The sequence below is a fragment of the Blastomyces dermatitidis genome, assembly GCF_000003525.1.
Source record: "Blastomyces dermatitidis ER-3 genomic scaffold supercont1.3, whole genome shotgun sequence".
In the NCBI taxonomy this organism is placed as follows: domain Eukaryota; kingdom Fungi; phylum Ascomycota; class Eurotiomycetes; order Onygenales; family Ajellomycetaceae; genus Blastomyces; species Blastomyces dermatitidis.
The window spans coordinates 5,856,972-5,876,927 of NW_025544776.1; the positions used below are offsets into that span (position 1 = coordinate 5,856,972).

At 40.2% G+C, this 19,956-nt stretch overlaps 5 protein-coding genes across 6 annotated transcripts; 3 read left to right on the forward strand and 2 right to left on the reverse strand.

The window, feature by feature from the left end:
* Window positions 1–10: 10 nt before the first annotated feature.
* On the reverse strand, window positions 11–5,485 carry BDCG_03456. Of its 2 annotated transcripts, none has more exons than XM_045419063.1 (4): window positions 2,394–5,485; window positions 1,392–2,280; window positions 896–1,289; window positions 11–815 (listed from the first exon to the last, which is right to left on the reverse strand). In XM_045419063.1, exons 1-4 carry the CDS (start codon window positions 2,895–2,897, stop codon window positions 665–667), a joined length of 1,938 nt encoding a protein of 645 aa, XP_045280451.1. In that variant the 5' UTR covers window positions 2,898–5,485; the 3' UTR covers window positions 11–664. The 2 variants fall into 2 exon arrangements, with proteins under 2 accessions (XP_045280451.1, XP_045280452.1); XM_045419062.1 differs by having other exon boundaries at window positions 25–815; window positions 896–2,280; window positions 2,394–4,947; window positions 5,004–5,272.
* Window positions 3,811–4,323, forward strand: BDCG_03457 (uncharacterized protein; the record flags this gene model as incomplete). The annotated part of the gene is made up of 1 exon (XM_045419064.1): window positions 3,811–4,323. The coding sequence occupies exon 1, from the start codon at window positions 4,066–4,068 to the stop codon at window positions 4,321–4,323; it is 258 nt and encodes an 85-aa protein (XP_045275487.1). The 5' UTR covers window positions 3,811–4,065.
* A 1,244-nt stretch (window positions 5,486–6,729) lies between the features above and the next one.
* Window positions 6,730–7,973, forward strand: BDCG_03458 (uncharacterized protein; the record flags this gene model as incomplete). Its single annotated transcript, XM_045419065.1, has 4 exons — window positions 6,730–6,922; window positions 7,010–7,289; window positions 7,376–7,521; window positions 7,648–7,973. 4 exons carry the CDS (start codon window positions 6,730–6,732, stop codon window positions 7,971–7,973), a joined length of 945 nt encoding a protein of 314 aa, XP_045275488.1.
* Window positions 7,974–8,416: 443 nt separating this feature from the next.
* On the reverse strand, window positions 8,417–10,385 carry BDCG_03459 (short-chain dehydrogenase/reductase). The gene has a single exon (XM_045419066.1). The coding sequence runs from the start codon at window positions 9,733–9,735 to the stop codon at window positions 8,728–8,730; it is 1,008 nt and encodes a 335-aa protein (XP_045275489.1). The 5' UTR covers window positions 9,736–10,385; the 3' UTR covers window positions 8,417–8,727.
* On the forward strand, window positions 10,044–11,537 carry BDCG_03460 (uncharacterized protein; the record flags this gene model as incomplete). Its single annotated transcript, XM_045419067.1, has 3 exons — window positions 10,044–10,320; window positions 10,391–10,802; window positions 10,862–11,537. The coding sequence occupies 3 exons, from the start codon at window positions 10,044–10,046 to the stop codon at window positions 11,535–11,537; spliced, it is 1,365 nt and encodes a 454-aa protein (XP_045275490.1).
* Between the last annotated feature and the right edge of the window lie 8,419 nt (window positions 11,538–19,956).

The window sequence follows — 19,956 nt, forward strand, 5'->3', positions numbered from 1 at the left end:
GGTAAGCTACAGATGTACACAGAGGGATATTCATGCCATGTCATGTCCAGATGGCTAGTGTTAAGCCGCATTCATACAAACATCTTCATGAGAATTTCATTTCTTGACACCTTTGTGAACAGGACCTCATAGCAATAAGACTGTATTTTTGAAATATGCCCAATGTGATCAATGTTATCTGCAGTGTAGAAAAACAACATGTTGCTCAGATAAAGAATCGCAATCTGTATGAAGGGGGGTTAAGAACACAGGAAGAAAAACAGCAACATCACCAGCCAGGAGTATGTAGATATGCATAGACATATTATATGTCAGAAAGGAAAAGGCAAAAAGACATAAAGAAAAGAGAGGTGACTTCGTATGTACAGTACTGAAGGAGAATAATAGTATATATAAAAGAATATTGGTTCGTGTCAGTTAACAGGTACTGCAATATTTCTTTCCTCGTTCCCTTTTTACCTTCTCACCATTTGCCATTTGCCATTCGCTAGTTGCCATTCATCTCAAATCAAATCAATTCATTCGCCGCAAGTATCCCTTCCTACACCCCGACTCGTTTCCCGCATGTAAATTTGTTCCTTTCAAAACAACAAAACCACCTGATAGCTCCATGAACGACAATTATGTATAACATGATATATACTATAAAACAGCCTCCCCTTCACTACTTTGCGCGGGACATGATGGCTTCCACATCATCGTGCTTAACCACAACACCACCCTCAGAACAGCGCGCTTTCGTACGGAGTTCACTACACAGGCTGTCAACGTCGATCTCACCGTTGCGGAACTTCTCCATCGATTGCAGGCGGTCCCTAGATTGCAAAGTGTTAGAGAGAGTCTAGATCATGAGGGAGCCAATTGAAGGGGAGAACAAAGAGTAAATACAACATACCAAATCTTGGTGCACGATAGCATTTGCGAGCGGTCTTCTGCCGGCACAACCTCCTCATCATGGTTCCCCTCGAGGATGCTGTCTACTTGTCTGAGCAGGTCATGTTTGGGGGGCGCCGTTGTTGAAGCGGTGGTATTAGCATGGCCGTTGTTCAACTCATTAAAGGTTTGTAGAGAGCTTCCAAATTCGGGGAACGGCAGCGCGTCGTTGAAGAAATTGCCAAAGTCCTGTGAGAGAACAGCGTCCTGGGGATCGCGGTAGTCACCGAACAAGACAGGGTCAAATTGGCCGCCGTTTTGCTGAGCGAGCCAGTCGATCCCTAATAGGCCATCTGCTAGGTAGTTGATATTGCCGTGATTGTTGCTACTGCTATTGCTAATGTTGTTGTTATGATCTGGAAGTTTGGGAGGACGATTAGAATCTGACAACGCAGCAGGAACTGGGTTCTCAGCGCAACCGCAGGCCCGGCCAAGCTTCTCGTAGAATGATTTCTCACCTTCTCCCCCCGCGTGGCTTGCGTTTAGTTCATTAATTGTGTTCAAACTGGATTCCGTCAGCTTCCCAGTAGGTGGTGAGTTCACGCTGGGTTCTGGTGATGTGCCGATGGACGAGAGATGGTGAGATTCTGAAGAGGCAGAGGGAGAAGCGGAATTTGAAGCGTTGGAGCTGCCATAATGCTGTGTTTGATAAGTTAAATAGTTGTTGGTGTTGGAATTGGCGCCAGACCCAGTACTAGTGTAGGATAACCCAGTGTTATTTCTCGACGGGCGGCCTGAATAAGTGTCAAATCCATTTAGGTTTTCTATACTAGCACTCTGGCTATTTCGCCCTTGTGAGCTGGGAGTGCCACTAGAATTCATACTGTCGGGCGTTGGCACAGAGTGAGGAGTGTTTCCAGGGTTAAAAGTCTGTTGCTGTGGTGCGAGGTGTGCGCTTTTGAAAAAGTTTCCGCTACTCTTGTTGGGACTTTTGTAATCCACTCCCGTAGTGGTCGGAGACGCAGTTAAATGCTTGGTGTGGTGAGATGGAGCTTTCGATAAACTTTGGCTAAACGTGTGGGAGCTCGGGAGATCGCCAAATTTGGGGAATTCAAAAGAGAAGTCGTTGCCACTATGATGGGAGCCATTCCTGTACTCCGAACCACGCATGCCAGAGCTCGTTGATGGCAACAAACTGGTCCCACTGTTTATCCATGACAAGCGTTTGCGATACACCTTGACTTCCACTTGGAGCTTTTCGACTTGAGCGCGAAGAAGTTCGTTTTCATTATTCGTTAATTTGGAAGTTTTCTCTAGTTCTTCCACTTTTGTTTCGAGATCTTTGAGGTGTTTTTCTTTGCGCTCCCGGAAAGCTCTTTGGGCAGCCCGATTTTGAGCCTTCCGTTTCTACCAAGGGGATAAGTGATTAGTACAACAGAGAGAAACATGCCCCAGCAAGAAAACACCCATATTTTGGGGAACGCATAAGATATAAACGCTAGGGAAAAGGAGGAACCCACAGTGGTAGGCTCTGACGTCAACGGCTTTCGGCCGGGTTTCTTAGCCGTTTTGTCATCAGTCTCCTTTCGTTTCTTTCCGCTTTCCTCCTCCTCGTTTCCGTCAATACTCTTTCTCTTCTCCCTCTGCTCATTATCTTCGCCATTTGGCGAAGGTCCAGGAAGATCACCGATCAAATCTTCATTGGGATCAAAATCCACGTCAAGGTCGAAACCTAAGAAGGGGCTTCCATCAAAACCTAGTTGTCCAAGGTCAAGGGGTTCCTCTGGTGGCGATTCAAACAAGTCCTGATTGGATACCCCTGTATTATCGAATGAATTATCTTGTGGTGACGATGTGTTGGGACGAGAGTCTTGCAAATTGAAATCGGATTGGGGGTTGTGGCGATGGTCGGGTTTGGTCATTTTGGAAGATTTATCGCCAGATGAAAGTGCTGCGAGAAGTAGGTCCTGTTGGTCAGGCGATAGATAAAGGCTACGCTCATAGAGGGAATCGAAATTAGACATCGCCAACGTATTCGTACAAGACGAGGTAGAAAAAAAAAGAGCGTAACAATAGTAATAGATCGGGAGTTAGAACAACCCAGAGGAGACGACGATAAAAAGTGAACAAATTAGGAGTAGAAAAATTGCAACGGTGATTTTTAAATTTCTTAATAAGAGGTTGGTATCGAGGAAACTGGAGCCGTCGATGGGTATAATATATTCTTAGATGGTTAGGTTATGACCACCCTGACCAAGGTGGAGAAGTATATATAAGGGAACAGAGTATCGTCTGGCACAATCGAACAAAGAATCTTGGCTCGATAACTGTGTACAATGTAGGCGTTCGAGGTGGAGAGTTCCTTGGGGTTCCTGTTAATGGAAAAGGCAACAAAGAAGTCTGGCGAGGTTTTTCCAGGAGGCCTATAAAGAAACGGTTTAAAGCGGTTCCCCGGCAAGTCCAACGCCAATTCTAACACCTTTTCCGAACTTTTTAGGTGTATCTTAACTCCCAAAACAGAAATTATACCTCGAGCCCCTGGAATAGAGAAAATAGGTGGTATATGAGGACAGAGGTGACTGAGGTCCTAGGGAAGAACAGCGGAGCGGAAGAGAGAGAGAGTCCAGGCGATACGGGGTACAGCCCTCAACAAGAATAAATCACGGGGAGGTTGGATAGGAAGATTGTAAAGCGAGATGAAGTAAATGAGAGATTGAAGGCAGTGAGAAGCCGCAGATCGGGGTTGTTTGCCCTATCTTTCTTTCCCAGCGGCCAGATGAGGGTCAAGGCAGACGAGGGTATGACGCAAGTAGGAATGACGGAAGCAGGGGCTTGATATGATCCCGCGGCTAGTATTGATGACACGCAAGGCCAATGTCGAGGATGAGCGGATGAGACGGGATAAAACAGAGAGGTCGATTCACTGCGGTAGCTACTGGAAAGATTCGGGGAATGTTACTATGGCTTGTTTTGTAGTTGTGCCAGAAGAAAAAATGAAAAATAAAAAAAAATGAGCGGGAGAATGCGATGGAAGGCAATGAGCTGAGATTGGCTGGTGAGGGGACGAATAGATGGCCTAACCAACGGCGGAGGGGTTTTGAGAAGGAGTGTGGCTAGAGGAGAGACGGGTTAGTTCAAGCAACTAAGGCAGATATTAGGTATGCGTTCGAGAGAGGAAGAGAGAGGTGTGCGATGGATGATGAGAAGGATGATGATGAGTGTGCGAGGAGAAAAAAGAGGAGAGGAGGAAAGAGGGCGAGTGGGCCAAGCGCGCGAGGAAGGATTGACGCGGCGTACGGTACCGTAGCAGCCGGAGGCCGTCGTACTTTGGCTGTAAAGCAGCACCGGAGCCCAGACCAAGCCGCCAGCACAAGCGCGGGCGTCCATTGGCCAATCGGCGTGGTTTGCGGGGCGAGAGCAGCAGGAGACAGAGCCGCTAGTCGATATTAAGTATTTGCCTGGCGCTGGTTTAGAAGAGGCGCTGGTTGATTATAAATCCAACCGTGGGGGCCATCTTCCTCCCCTTGTGGCTTTTTCGGGATGTCAGACGGCGGTATGTACAAATATTTAATAGTACGTACGGAGTACTCCGTACATGTGTACACATATCCCCATGTCGAGTATGTCACCGCTCGTATCACAAGCACAAGCTGATGCGCGGTTCTGAGTTTAAAAGAAGCGGCCTCCCACGGGTTGCATTGAACCTACGGTCGCATTGTTGGTGATTGCTCTTCATCTTCTTTCTCCCCCCTGGACTTCAGGCTTGCCCATATCAGTTCAGCTCAAACTCTCCGCGCAACTTGCAAAGTTGCAAGGAACCTTTTTGCCATCCCCCTCCCTGTTTCCGCGCCCTGAGAACTTTATCACGCCCAATCTTTCTGGTTGGCTCCCTCGGCTCCACCGACGTCAGCCTCCATCCCGCAATGACTCAACTGCCGGGCCACCCATCTCCGGATACAATTACCCCGAACTCCGACTCGACTCCAATTTTAAAATGTTCGCAGGTTATGTACAGTATCGTATCCTTGAAGAGGCCCGGTCGAGAAAATAAGAACCTTACTTATTAAATGCTGTCTAGCATGTTAAAGTTAGTTACCGATCACCTAGGCCTCTCCAATCTCTCAGCGTACTATTTTCCCTTCTGTTTTTATCCTTTCTTTCTTCGTTGTTTTCACCCATTATTCCCCAAATGTTCCGGATTTGCAGAGGCCCACGGGCGCGATTTTCCACTGTGGTGCGATAAATTCGCGTCTTCTTCGCTCTTACGGCCGCAGTTATCACCGCCTAAACCCGAGCCCCGTGGTGTCGGTCTTTGTCCCCGAGCACGTCGCTCCAACAACCCAAGACAAAAGAAACGAGAGCTCTCCTTCCATTATTTCTTTCTTTTCTTTCCCCCAAGCCTAACGCCCATAACCTGTTGGGAATGAGTCCGAAGGTTGCATCCAACCAATTCCCAAACGGGACAAACGGGACAAACACAGCAAACTCCGAGCAGCCGGCATGGGAAACAAACAAGCCAAACAGAGCAAACATGCTTAGACCACGCATGCTGGTTTGGTATTGGTACGGAATATGGAGTACTCGGTATAGGTTTGCAAAAGACATCTCTAATATCTGTGGCCGATGAGGAGACGGTTAATGGGAATATCAGTGCATCGTAACTTTTGGTTGTGTGCGGATGCACCTTGAACTTACTTAAAGCAGCCTAAAATGCCGTAGCCGCGATTTTCGAGTTGTTGGTTGACGACTGATAAAATGGCAATAATGACTCAAGCCGCGTTTTCCCCTCAGGAATTAAGGGGATGCTCTTTGTCTACAATCATTGACCCCTGGGACACTCTGCATGTGCGAGTGGAAACCCCTCTGGCACATTTCTTCCTGGGTTCATCGGATTCACTTGCGCAGGCATATGACATATAAATGACATATGGAACATGAACATGCGAGGGACCTGGACCATTCCAAATGAGGTCCGGATAATCGTTCCAATATAGCTGTGGGGAAAATGCTGCCGGAATAGGAGCCGACATCATCGTCTCACATATCTCTATCATTTGGCGAAGCAGACGATGGGTGCTTCACGATATTTCTCAAGCACATAATATTAAATAAGCAGTGAGGTGAGCATTAATTAGATCGTCAGTTGTCATAATACAGATGAGCTCACATATTATGGCTATTCATTCTAAAGTTGCATTAATTTCTAGCTTTATCTTGAGATTCTTTGAATGCGTATACACCGCGTGGTGTCAACTGTAAGACAATTCCTTTGTGTAAATATCCTCCGAGCAACTGAATTCATTGAAGATTCTGAAATATAACAACAGCCTAACTGCGTTATTCTACAATGATGAACATCTAACTGCAACTGAGCTATGTGTTCAGCGGCGAGGCTGTCAAGCACTTTTATCCCTTGGAAAGATATGGCCTTGTCTAAAGCTATGTGGGAGGGATGCGTGGAAAATTATAACCTGTGTGGTCCACTGGGGACTGGGCATTTATAGTTATCTAATTTTGATTGTTCAGACTCATATGTTCAGTTCATGTTCCTCCTCATCACAGATAAGTTTCATGAGCTAAGTCTGATTTAGCTTAGCTTCTAGTACCACTCTTGAAGGGGGATGTTGATGGAACCTTTTGTTGGAGAGAAGTGGTGCTTGAATCAAGTGGTACCTTGCAAGTTGATATGGACTGCTTGGTTCAGAACAATACGCAGTAATGCATTATTGTGAGAGCATCCAGGCCAGAAGAAGTTAGTCTACTCGGCTAACTACGTGGCCTCCGAACTTTCTTGTATAATACCTCTTTTTTTTTTACCGAACTGACAGAGAGCCATTGACTCCCATCACTCCCATCATGGCGTACGATCGAGATGAATTCATCTGTCTTATGACAGATTACTACAACTTCTGTAGCTGTGTCTTCTGGGAGGCGGATACCCCTCTCGTGCAGGCTCCTGCTGGTGGCTGGCCTTCGATCACCCAGGAGACCTTTGGCCAGCCTCTAGAGGAGCGATACTTTGATCGACCTACTCTTCAACATGCCCTACGTTGACTATTCTGAAAACGGATTTGCGCCCCTCATCATGACTAACACGCCGATTCTCGACTACCGCCGTGAGAGCATACATAGAAAGATATCCGCGAGGGCGAGATTGAAGGCGTTGCTCCGTCATATACTGGGCAAGACCCGGCGATTCCACCTTCTTGCGCCGCCATCGCGATCAGCAGGGGCAGGAACGGTTATGATGTTATCCTGGATACCAACGACGGCTGCATCTACTGGGGCGACCTGAACGGCCAGTATGATGAGGCGAATGAGTGGTGCCGGTATGGTTTCAATGTGTACGAACTTGCTGACTTTTTTGCACTCTGCAAGGAGCGGTACCGGAAGCTAAGCTGGATCGGCACTGGATTGTTGGACCTATCTGTGATGGGTAGAGCATGGGCTGGGAATATGAGTCTGAACCTGACTCTTGGTCTGATTCTGGCGATGATTTTAGCTACGATAAGCTGGCTAGGAAGATGAAGAAGGCAGGCTGGCCTGGCGATGGGGAGGGGCGGTGCTGGAACCGGGCCAAGTTTGACATGCTTCTCAGTGGTGAGTATTGTCGTCTTTGCAGTGAGGGTTTTGAAACATCAGATGACAGTGAGTTCGCCTGGTTGAGTTTCTATTAGCCCCTACCTACAAGGGTCGAGTCCGCACTCCTTATATCCATGCCACATGCTGGACGGTTGTTGCTCACGTCCTTGAACACCGGGACCCAATCGATAGATCGTGAGTGGCTGTCACGGTTTTGCAGGTATCTGGAGCATCTCACGTCGTGTCTTCCAACGATGAGGCATGTCAGTGAGCCTGTTTTCTCTCAGGAAGACCTGTGTCGCATCAGGGACTCTGATGCTGAGTTGTTTGCGGCACTACATGTGGAAGGCAATGTTGATGAACAAAGAAAGATTGGGCTGCATTCACCTGAGGATATTCTCCACTTGATCTATGGCCTTTTGGATTATAGTGACATGGAAAGCTTGCAGTACGCCAGAGGTGTTATTCCAAGCCCTGCATTCTGGTTCGAGCGCGGGCGCATGTACCGCGACTTTTAAGGACTCGAAACTTACAACGGGGACGAGGATGACCCGCGAGGTTGTGGGTCACATCCAACGCGCGCTTTGGAACATTCACCATCACCCCGACGAATTTCAACATGCTGTCAACTACAAGCTGTTGTGGAGAATGTGGAAAAAGTCTTTGCCTACATGTAGGATCATGTTTTGATAACGAGATTGGTCGCTTTTAATATGTTATGGCGAGGGAAAAAAAAAAAAAAAAAACCTGCTTGCCTGCACCTATCGCAGGAGATTTGGCTTCGATTCCGTTGTGTTGAGACTAATTCTTTTTTTCTGTATGGGATTGTTTACCATCGATGGTACCACCACGGGATATCTTGGAAAAACTTTGATGAAGCTAGATTCTACGAGCCTGTGTGGGCTACGTCTCGTCGCGCTAGGCACAGACAATTTTCAGACGGTTCAATGCAAGCTACACGGTGCTTGGGACCCATTAAAAGAAGGCTTAGTTGAACCTTGTGCATATTTTGATCCGAAAATTTGGTTTCTTCAAGTTATTAGTTGATTTACTTGAGGGTTATTGTACCTGAAGCCTCAATTGTTCAAAAGCCTTGCATGACAATGCTGACCATTGACTACTCAACAAGCATAGGCTCCCGCCGGCCTTAATCTCTACCTAATTCTTCTCTATCTACCTCGCCGCACCCTAGCCCCAATAAACGATCATTCGATACATGATCCCAATTACTCGGAAATGACCTTCACCCAGACCGAGAAGACTCCTTTCAAGTCAAACACAATGTGCTCTGAGTTCCTTCTCAGTCCAGTCCCACAGCTCCCGCGCCAGTTGATCATCCTTCCCATCATCACTTACTTTCCCCTTAACCCCAATAGGCTCATAGTACTCTCCACTCCGGACATCCTTCGAAACAGACGCCCAAAGCTGGTTCCTGACTCCCCGATCAACAGGCGTCAACAACCTGCTCCCGACTCTAACCAACATTCTTATAATTGCTGCTGAGCCTGTTGCCCCTTCCATCAGTTGCGTTCGTACCACGCCTGGGTGGATAGCTGCAACGGTGAACTGCGGATACAACTTCGCTAGTTGTCTTGCCCACAGAACGTTCGCAAGCTTACTTTGAAAGTAGCATGTGTACGCTCCCAGTTTTTCACCTGTGGTCTGGAGAGACTCAAAGTTGAAGCAGCCTTTGGGGAGATGTGTATGGCCATGGGAAGATAGGCTCACGACTCGCACGTCTCCTCCGTTTGGAGTGTTACTGCCGCTTTCAGCCGTTTTGATCAGGAGTGGAAGAAGTAGTTTCGTCAAAAGTGCGTGGCCCATGTGATTTGTGCCGAATTGGATTTCGTAACCGTCCTTTGTGAGGCCCGGGGGGACGGCCATGATGCCCGCGTTGAGCATGAGGATGTCAAGGCGGTCGGATTCTGCAAGAACGATCTTTGCTGCATTTTTTATCGATTCGAAAGAGGAGAGGTCTAGTTCCAGGATACTAATGGTTGTTTTACATGCTTCGGGCAGTTGCTGTTTGATGTCGTCGATGGCTTGTTGCGCCTTTTGGACATTGCGCGCCGCCAGCCAGATACGACTGGGGTTGTGTTTTGCGAATTCGAGCACGGATTGCTTTCCGAGGCCGTTGTTTCCTCCTGTTATGAGGATTACTTTGTTGTTGAGCGGTGGGATATCCTTTACAGGATCAAAGGTATTGCCGTAGGACATGGTGAGAATGGAGAGGGGCCTGGTATATATACTAAGTATCGAGTTTTGTTCCTGATATTGCATGTAGCAGATTATCCGTGAGTTGATCGACGGGGTCAAGGGCGACTTATATAGACTTTTCTATCCACCTAATCCTCGGGACGAAACGGGTAGTATCCAGGCGCCGATGATCAAGAGTCGTAGTTTTTATCCAATGTATTCAGAGATGTTTTGCAGTCACATCTGTCCAGATCAACCATTCCCAAATCGGAATACAATCTATTCTTGGCACGGGCGCAGCAATTTGCGTGCCTCATCCCCAAGCGGGAAAAAAAAAACAATATTTCAACCCGCATCGACGCGACGGATCTCGAACGATCAGGCTCAAAACAATGGCATCAGCGGGACAAAATTGTATTCCGTTTATCGTTAGCACGACTCTCGACAAGCCAGACTCAAAGACACGCAAATTAATCCGCAGCCATGTCATGCGCGGGAAGAACACACGCAAGTCCAGACAGAACAGAGAGTCGCTTCGAAATCTAGAATCTGAAGACGATGATGAGTTGGCATGTGTCCTCGCGACACCACGAATGATTGCGTCGGAGCTATCCCTTTTCAGTTACGGGGTTGAGCTCAAACCATATATGCTTGATCTCATTTATCGGTGTAAGGAATAATATCCCGAGTGCTTCCGTTTTAGGTCTATTGAACGCAGTTCGCTAATTTGCCATGGAAGCGTTTACCGTCGTTAAGCCATCAACTTACACCTTGCAGGCGATCACTGCCAGTGGGGCGAGGGACGATCTGTTTCGCTTCTCCAATCTGGCTCAAGACCCAGGAATGTTGCACTCGATGCTGTTTGTTGCACAGGCTTTCTATGACTTGTCACTGGGGACTTCGTACGGCAGGGTTGCAACGTTCCATATGACAAGGGCCATCGTATATCTCCAGCAACGTATAAACAACAGAAAGGAGGCGACAAAACTCACCACAATGGCTGTTGTGACATCGCTGGCGATTGCGGCAATAATGACAGGAGATATCGAGGCTGCGCAGAAACATATGGATGGCCTGTATCTAATGTTTGAGCTGCGTGGGGGCGTCGGTTCGCTGGCAGAAGGGAACATGATCGTTCACAAGGCGCAAATGTTAGTACAAACTTCTTTTTGCCTGTTGCAAGGATGTAACTTATTTGGAAGTTGTGTAGGATCGACCTCGGACTTGCAATGGGAACAGGAAGCACGCCACGCTTCATCCAGGGAGAGGTCTCTTGGAGCCCTCAGATTGCACGAGGAAGCACCACGACAAGGTTCCCAGAACTAGGGACAATTCACTCACAACTAGACCCAAAACTCCTGAACATCTGGGCTGATATTCGGGAATTCTCCAGAGCGGCGAACAAGGCGGATGAGACCGGTGTGAAGATGAGCAAGAGCCTCGTTTCTCAATTTAGCACATCGATTCCGTACCGGCTTCTTCATCTTCAATTCGACCCTCTTTCACTTCCGGAGTTGCTGAGGCTATGCATGCTAGCCTATGTCAAGAATCTTTTGGTCAAAATTCGGAGTGTTGGGAGGAAGATGGCGTCCCTAGCGAACAAACTGGAAGTGGCTCTGCGTGCACAGCAATTCTTCCCAGAGACTTCTTGTGAAATGGCCGAGTTACTCCTTTGGAGTACGTTCGTGGCAGCCATATCCATATTTGATAATTTCGATGCAGGGTGGTTGCAAGTTCTAATGGTGCAAACTATTTCCACGCTTGGCCTTGGGACTTGGACTGAGGTTCGAGGGGTGGTCAAGCGGTTCTTGTGGATAGACATGATCTTTGATCAGCCAGGAATGCAGGTATTTGAGTGGATATCCAGGGGATCCTTGACTCCTTGAAAATCCATCCAAGTTCGCTAGGAGTTAAAACTTGAACTAGTTGAGAGATCTTGGGTGAGCGGCTTCTCCGTACTTATTTAGGTACCTATTTAGCTTATGCCTTCAGTTTGTGACACATCGCACAGGGCTAATTTAGCAGACTTCACAATATTCCTGGACTGTGAAAGCTGAAGCCCCGTGCTACGTCTGTTCGACCCTCACAAAGGGGCGATATTGAAAGCGACAGGTAAATGAGCCAAAAAAGGATCAGTACCAAGCTTCAACCCACTTACGGGAGCGATGGGACGAACGGAGTCAATTCTTCAACCAGGATAGACGTCCGAAAGAACGCCAGGATGTGTGGCCTCCAATTGATGAAGCATTTGAGGAATGTGAGCGGAAGTATTGAAGCATTGAGTAGGTAAGTTTGATTGGGAGGTAACAGTTGCTCCTCTAGAACTGATGTATCAAATGCTGGCATTCCAGCCAGAAGAGTGACCACCAGTCAAAGAGAGGTTCTCAAGTCAGAGTGAATGATCAAGTGGGTGTTGCGTGATTTCAAGCACAGTTTGCACATAGACCAAGCTCTTCAGGGCCGGGAAAAAAAAAAAGGCTCAACAATGCAAATAGTAGTATTATTAGTATTCATATCTAGAAATCTATATAGCAGGCTGAAAGAGTAAGAATCTAGTAATACTTCTATCAACTTATTTTTAATGAGTCAATCTCTATTAGTTTACAAAGTGAATTATGTAGTTATCAATTGACATTTTACTGAATTATTTAAATAATTACAACTGATTATCAGCTGCAGTGTTGAAAAAAAATAATTAAATGATTACAGATCAGATTAATTATTAACTATAATATTAAAAGAAAAAAAAGAAGTTAATTAAATCAATTATTAATTAACTGAATTTTATTATTTATAACTCAGATTAATTATCAGTATTATATTTTTTTAAAAGTGAAAAAAATATAAATAAGTCAATTAAATTAATTATTAACTGTAGTATTAAAAGAAAGTAAAGAAGTGTTATACTTCTGATTATATTAAGATCTTATTACAGTTTCATACAGCTTATTACTTTCATGTAGATGATTTCATTTATCTGTAATATAATAGAACTGAAGTAATAACTAGTCAGTAATATTATATAGAGATAGTTATTGAAAAGCTGTATAAGTAAGCTTAACTATTTTACTTAAATAGCAAGCTTATAGACTACAGAGTTATTATAAGAATATCACAGATATAATACTTAATATACTAAGAAGATTATATAAAAAACATAGTAACTCTTATATATATTTCAGTAGAAGAAAAATAAATCACTAATCTCTTTAATAAAGAGTCAGTATCTAGCTATTCTATATAAATAATAAGTGAATACTTTTCTCTTATTTCATAAGTGAGAATAGCTGAAGTGATATCTCAGTAACATCTTATTATTAAGAAAGAGTAATCTGCTAATCTTATATAAAAGTAAGATTCTTATATTTATTATGTGGTTCGGAAGAACGTATGACTGTCGGATAATAACGCGGCCGCTTCCGAACTACTAGCGTACACGGCCGCTTCCGAACTACTAGTGTATGTGTATGAGTGTAAAGGGGCCATAGCGTACACTAATTAATTTAGTGTACAAGATTACAATATAAGAAGCCAGTGTACATCTGTAATCATATACTGGCTTAAGCAATCTTTGAATCACATCTGATAGCATGTCTAAAAACTGGTGAGAAGTGCAGACTTCTTCAGAGTATGATAATTCTGTCTATAAAGCAATTTATAGTTATTATGTCAGTGTGATTCTAAAACATCTTAAAAGATAGTGTATAAAGAGTGATGAGTGAAAGAGTATCTGATTGATACTACTGCTTCACTTGTTAAGAGAAAACTTCACATTCAGATAAATACCATGTATACAAATAGATAAGATGTGAGAAAAGAGATAAGAGTAGTGAATCAGATTCAAAGAAAACTGCTCTTCACTTAAAGAAATAAAAGAGAAGAGTGATTATCACTGAAGTTATATAATAATAACAGAAATTATATAATAATATAGTAATATAATGATATAGTGATAGAATGATATATTAATATAATAACACAGTAATATAATAATAGATATTATATAATTAATAAGAAATCACTGAAATAAATATCTTCTCTAACTAATATGAATAATACTCTTCTCTGCTATCTGAACTGAAAGATATACAGAATCTTTCAGAGAATTTACTCAAAGTAGTAAGAAAAGTAGCTGAAACTACTGAATCAGAATTAAAGCTCTGTATATATACAAGAATTCTAAACAAAATCAAGACCTTGTATACACAGTGATAGACTGAGATAGAAGTTAAATAACAATTGATATTCACTGCAGATTAAGTATTCACTATGAAGAGCTTTGTTAATATAATTATTATTATTAATAAGAATAGAGAAAATCAGATCTTAGATCTATAGTAAGAGATTAAATATTTACACAGATAGATAACTACACTAAATTTGAAGATTTTATCATGATTATTTACAATCTCTTCAGAAGTGTACATATCATCAGAGACTACTATACAGAATGAGAATTCAAGTATAAAATATATCAAGCTGAGAGATCTGCTGAAGTCATTAAACTTCAATGATAACTGAAAAAATAATGCTGTAATCAGCTGACTAAGTCAGATATAATTATATTATTAAATTAAATATGAACTCACAGACAGACAGTTAATGAAATTTCAACAAGTCTTAAGATTTACTGTATTTCTATGTAGAAAAGTAAAGTTATTATAAATAACTAATAAAAAGATAAATCTCACAGATCTGAAGTGATATTCATTCTTATAAATATGAAATGAGTTTTTCAAATGAATCTTGTACAACTTTGAGAAAGTGAATATATAAGATAAGTGTTATAAATACTTCACTAAGTATAGATAAGTGAGTAATCTTATATTATACTTCACACACTTCAGTTTACACTATCTTACATTAAATGAAGAGCTTTCAACATTATTCTGTTTACAGATCTTTATTCATGATCTTATATCTGAGTTGAGAGTGAAATGAAAATACTTAATCTCACAGTCAGACACAGTGAAGAAAGTATATAATATTCTCATTGTATGAAAATAAGTAAGTCAATTATAACAGAAAATACTGCAATTGAGTATATCTTAACAGAGAACAGATAATCAGACTTCTATAACATAAGTTATACATCTGAATATAATAAATCTAGATCTGAATGTTATTGCTAAAGCACTGAATTCTCTGAAAAAGAAATTCTCTAGATGAAAATCTTGATATTACAAGTATTAAGCTTGTTTCAACTGCAGATGTTAAAATCATGATGTAAAAGATTACACTCAGTGTGCACAGTTAAAAAACTAGCAGAATCAGTAAGCTCAGAGATACTCACTGATATTCTATGAAAAGTCTTCAAAGTGAAGAAGATGCTCATGTTAGATGACTTTCTGAATTCTGTGAATGCAAAGAAGAAGCAGGCTTCTGAATAAAATACAGATAAGAATGATGAAGTGAATACTTATCTCAATATCTTAAGACCTGAAATGTTAATGTATAGAGAGCACTTGAGTAAGAATTAAAAGATGACTGTAAAAGTATTAGTGAATACAGAAGCTTCTACATAATATATTAATGATTATATAATCTGAAGATTGAAAGAAGTTCACTGAGTGAAGAATCTCTGATGTATAAAATTATCTGATAACTGATATTTGATATTATCTGTAAGAGTAAGAGTTTCCTTACACTTCAGAGAATGATCTTGCTATATTTAAGTGTGAGAGCTGCAGAATGTGAAATACAATCTTATTCTTAAACTTGATTGATTTCAAAGATTCAATTCACAGATTCAATGATGTACATGTTATATACAGTTAACTGATAGAAAGAAAATGATTCATACAATTCTATCAACTAATATAAGAAGAACATTTCATATCTCTGATATAGAAGAATTAAATCTGCTTATGCATTAATAAGTAAAGAGAATGATTTATAAGACCACATTTAAAAGTATTCTGTATATTATACAGAATCTGAAAGCAGAGAAAATTAAGATAAATAATATATAAGAGAATAAGTGTATGAAGAAGCTTCTGAAGAAGTATGAGAAGATCTTCTGAACAGATCTTTCATCAGAATTACTGTCAGAATGAGGATTTATACATGAGATTGACATGAGAAATGCAAAATCAGTCAATCAGAATATGTACTCTCTGTCACAAATACATCTCAAAGAACAGAAGTATTAGATCACTGACCTTCTAGAATATAATCTTATATAATTCTCATCAAGTACATGAGGCTTTCCAGTTCTATTTATAAAAAAGATGAATGAAGAGTGATGAATATGTATTAATTATTAAGCACTTAATAAGCTTATAATCAAGAATGAATATTCACTACTACAGATTCAACAATAGTTGAATACAGTTATAAATATCTGATATCTATCAAAGATTAATCTTCTCTTAGAATACTAGCAGATCTGTGTAGATGAACTATCAGTTCTGTGAACTGTATTTAATATATAATGAAGAAAGTTTGAATTTCTAGTAATATCATTCAGTCTGATAAATGTGTCTGTCATCTTTCAAATGATGATGAATATAATTCTTTATAAACAGAATAAAACCTCATATCTCATATATCTTGATAACATTCTAGTCTTTTCAAACTCATATAATGAATATCTGAAGTATCTTGATAAAGTGCTTATAACTCTGACAGAGTATAAGCTCTACATCAAATCAATCAAGTATGTATTTGAAATGAAAGAGTTGAAGTTCATGAGATATGTAGTAAGTGATGACTGTATACATCTCATTCTGAAGAAATTGAATGTCATAGCAAATTAATCATGACTGAGAAATGTATATTATGTATGACAGTTTCTTGAGTTGATCTCATACTACTGCAGATTCATCAAGAATTTCACATGAATATCTGTATCACTCTCAGATCTCTTAAGAGAAATGAATACAAATCTGTGAAAGAAGAAGTTTCATTCAATTATCTGAAATACTGCATATGAAGAGGCTTTTCTCACACTGAGAAAATGTATAATAATATTCTCAGTGTTTATTCAATCAGATTGTAATAAATCTTTCTACATTAAGACAGATGTATCTGAATGAGCTATCAGAGATACTCTTCTACAGATAAGTAAGAACAGCAAGCTGTATCTGATAATATATAATGATAGAAAACTATCAGATGCTGAGCTCAATTACTCAGTGTATGAAAAGAAATTGCTAGCAATTAAGCATATGCTGATATTATAAGATAGATATATTGATAACAGATATATGATAACAGTGATCACAGATTATGAAAGCCTTGTCTATCTATAATTAATAATAAAACCTTTTAAACACTTAGCATGTTGAATCTTGAAGTTTCAAGTGTATAATCTTCATATCAAATACTGAAAGAGATCAGATGCAGTGATATCTGATATAATCAGTCACAGATCTGATTTCATAAGTAAGAGTTCTGTGAATCAGACACAAGAAATGTTTGTATTAAATATACTGAGAGAATACAAGAAATCAGAATGAGTGAACACTATGATCTCTTATTTGAAGCATGATAAGATGTCAGATGATAAGCATTTTATGAAAGTAGTAGAAGAGATGTTTTCAAACTTCAAGCTGAGAAAATTGAAAAACAATATTATGCTTTACTATGATCTAGAATATGTAGAAGCTCTCTATCTAGAATCTTCATTTTAATATGACTTAGTAGCTCACATGTATAAGAAATTCAGTCACTTAGAAAGTCCTGAACTCATGAGTGTACTTGAATTAAGAGTGTACTGATTAAGCATGACTGAGAATATTCAGATATATACTTACAAGTGTCTGAATTATCAGGTTGTGAAAGAATCTAAGAAAGAATTAGAATGTGAGAAAGTGCAATATCAGATAAAGTGTATAATACAACTGTTTAAATAATAAGAGATGAATCTTATAGACATATTACTGTGAACATTAAATGAAAATTAATGAATAATCACTGCTATTGACTATGCTACTGACTGACCAGTCACAAAAGCAGTTTCAGAGACAACAGAGAAGATGATGATAAAGTTTCTATATAATGAGATCTATGTTAACTATGAAATACTACATGAGATTCTAACTGATAATGATGTGAATTTCATGAGAGAAGTGATGAGGCATTTTGTAAGCCAGTTACAGATAAGATATTGTAGAACAACATCATATTATTCACAGATGAACAGAAAGATGAAATGCTTGAATAAAATCTTGAGCAACATGCTGATGAAATATCTAGTGAGCAAGTCTATAAGACTATGAGATGAATATCTCAGACAGGTGCTATTGATCACACAGATTTGACAGCATGCAGTCTTCAAGTGTTCATCATTCTACCTGTTGTATGAATTGCATCCGCGCATCCCGGAGAATGCTTCAGAAAAGGTGGGAGAGAGAGCAGTTACAGATGCAGCAGAAACAGCAGTTGCAGACACAGCAGAAATAGCAGTTGTGAACACAACAGTCATGGACATGGAATCAAGATTGAAAGAGATCAGCCACATACATGCAAAAGCTAATACGTTACTTCTGAACTGAGCAATTCAATTTAAAAGAATATGAGACTCACTTATTAAGAAATCAAGTCTTAAGATAGAAATGTGAGTTCTCATATATAATGAGAGTTCTGAGAAGTTTCAATCTAGATAATTTGAGTTATATAAAATACTCAAATCACATTCTCTGAGAATGTATGCATTGAAAGAATCAGAGGAACAGATCTTATACAACTTAATCAATGATTCATAACTTATAAAAGTAAAGATATAAGATCTGAGTGAATTATGATTATCTACAGCACTATCATCAGTGTTGAAAAAGAAGAGACTTATAATTGAAAAGTCTCATGAAGTAAGAGAAATTATAGATGCTTATAAATCAGATAATCTCACTTATTCTGATCTTTTCATAATTATAAGAAAAGAATAAGAAGAAATGAAGAAATCAGATAAATATCACACTTCAATAAGTGATGAGACTGTAGCTGATTGTATGATAATATGCTGCAGACAGTAGATACAATGTGATAAAGAGCAGTCTCAAAGCAGCAGACTTACATGTGAGTCAGATCACAGAAGAAAAAGGAATTCAGAGTTGAATTTAACTGTTTACATCAGTTCAATTGCAGAGATCACAGAGAATGAACTATCTGAAACATTCACAGATGCATGAAATCAAGTCATCTCAATCTCTGAGAATGCTCAGAGATTGAGTGAGATTAGTTTCAATGAGCTGTTTACTGTAGTGATCTGAGTGAGTGAAGAGAGACAGTATAATGTATAAGACAGAATCATAAAAGATGAAAGCTGCTGAATCTAGTCATTGAACACTGTATTATATAGAGATCATGTAAGAGTAGTAACTAGCAGATAAAGAAAAAGTGTAAGAAAAGAGATAATGAATTGATCATTAACTGTAAGAGTCAGCTATAAAAGACAAATATTATCATACACATCTCATTCATTTTCATATGTCACATGTTAATCTATTTTCAACATCACATTATCTGAAAAATGTCAAAAACAAAGAAAATCTCAAAACTTGAGATCTGCAAGAAATTCAAGAGCTGTAAGCTGCTCTTGTAATAATATTATACATGTCTCTGATTCCTCTACTACTCTGTATACAATATTAATGTCATTTATTACAAGATTGACTGAAATGCTAATATAGAAATGCACACACATACACATAGAGAAATTGAAGAAGAGTGCAGAACCTGCAGAATCAGAAGTCAGAGTAGAGAGAGTGAAGACAGAAGAAATGAAAGAAGAAGACATAGAATCAGATAAATAACAGAAGTCACTTGAAGCTGAATACTTATAATCTGATATGCATATGACCTTCTTCACAGAGAAGAGAGAAGAAGTGATGAAAGAAGCTTAAGAGCAGAAGAGAGTAGTCTCAGTGACATTATCATCTTCAATTAAAATGATCTCTGATACTGAAGCAACTAAGAACTATTATTAGTGTATGAAACTGCAAAATCAGAGATGAGAATAGTTATCAAATGAATACTCACTGATCTTAGAATTGTACACACAATTACAACATGCATGAGGCTTCTCAGAAAGAGAGAGAAGAACACAGAGAAATGCAGAAAGCAGAACACAGTATGCAAACAGCTCATTTTCATAACAACATCTCAGACAAGATGTACAAGCCTCACATCTGCAGGTGTAAAAGAGTATGACATTCACATTCTCATTTCTGAAAACACAGATATCTTTTATCTGCATCACAAAGTCAGATAACAGATATCAGAGAATAGACTGATACAGATCTATTATTTTAAAGAAATTCATTAGAGCAGATATTCTCATAATGTTAAACTTTACAGTTGTAA

Coding starts and splice junctions, on each gene's coding strand:
- BDCG_03459 (XM_045419066.1), bottom strand. CDS start 9,735: ATGCAATATCAGGAACAAAACTCGATACTTAGTATATATACCAGGCCC.
- BDCG_03456 (XM_045419062.1), bottom strand. CDS start 2,897: ATGTCTAATTTCGATTCCCTCTATGAGCGTAGCCTTTATCTATCGCCT. Junction 2,281..2,393: donor TGACGTCAGAGCCTACCACT/GTGGGTTCCTCC, acceptor TCCCCTTGGTAG/AAACGGAAGGCTCAAAATCG. Junction 816..895: donor CTATCGTGCACCAAGATTTG/GTATGTTGTATT, acceptor TTTGCAATCTAG/GGACCGCCTGCAATCGATGG.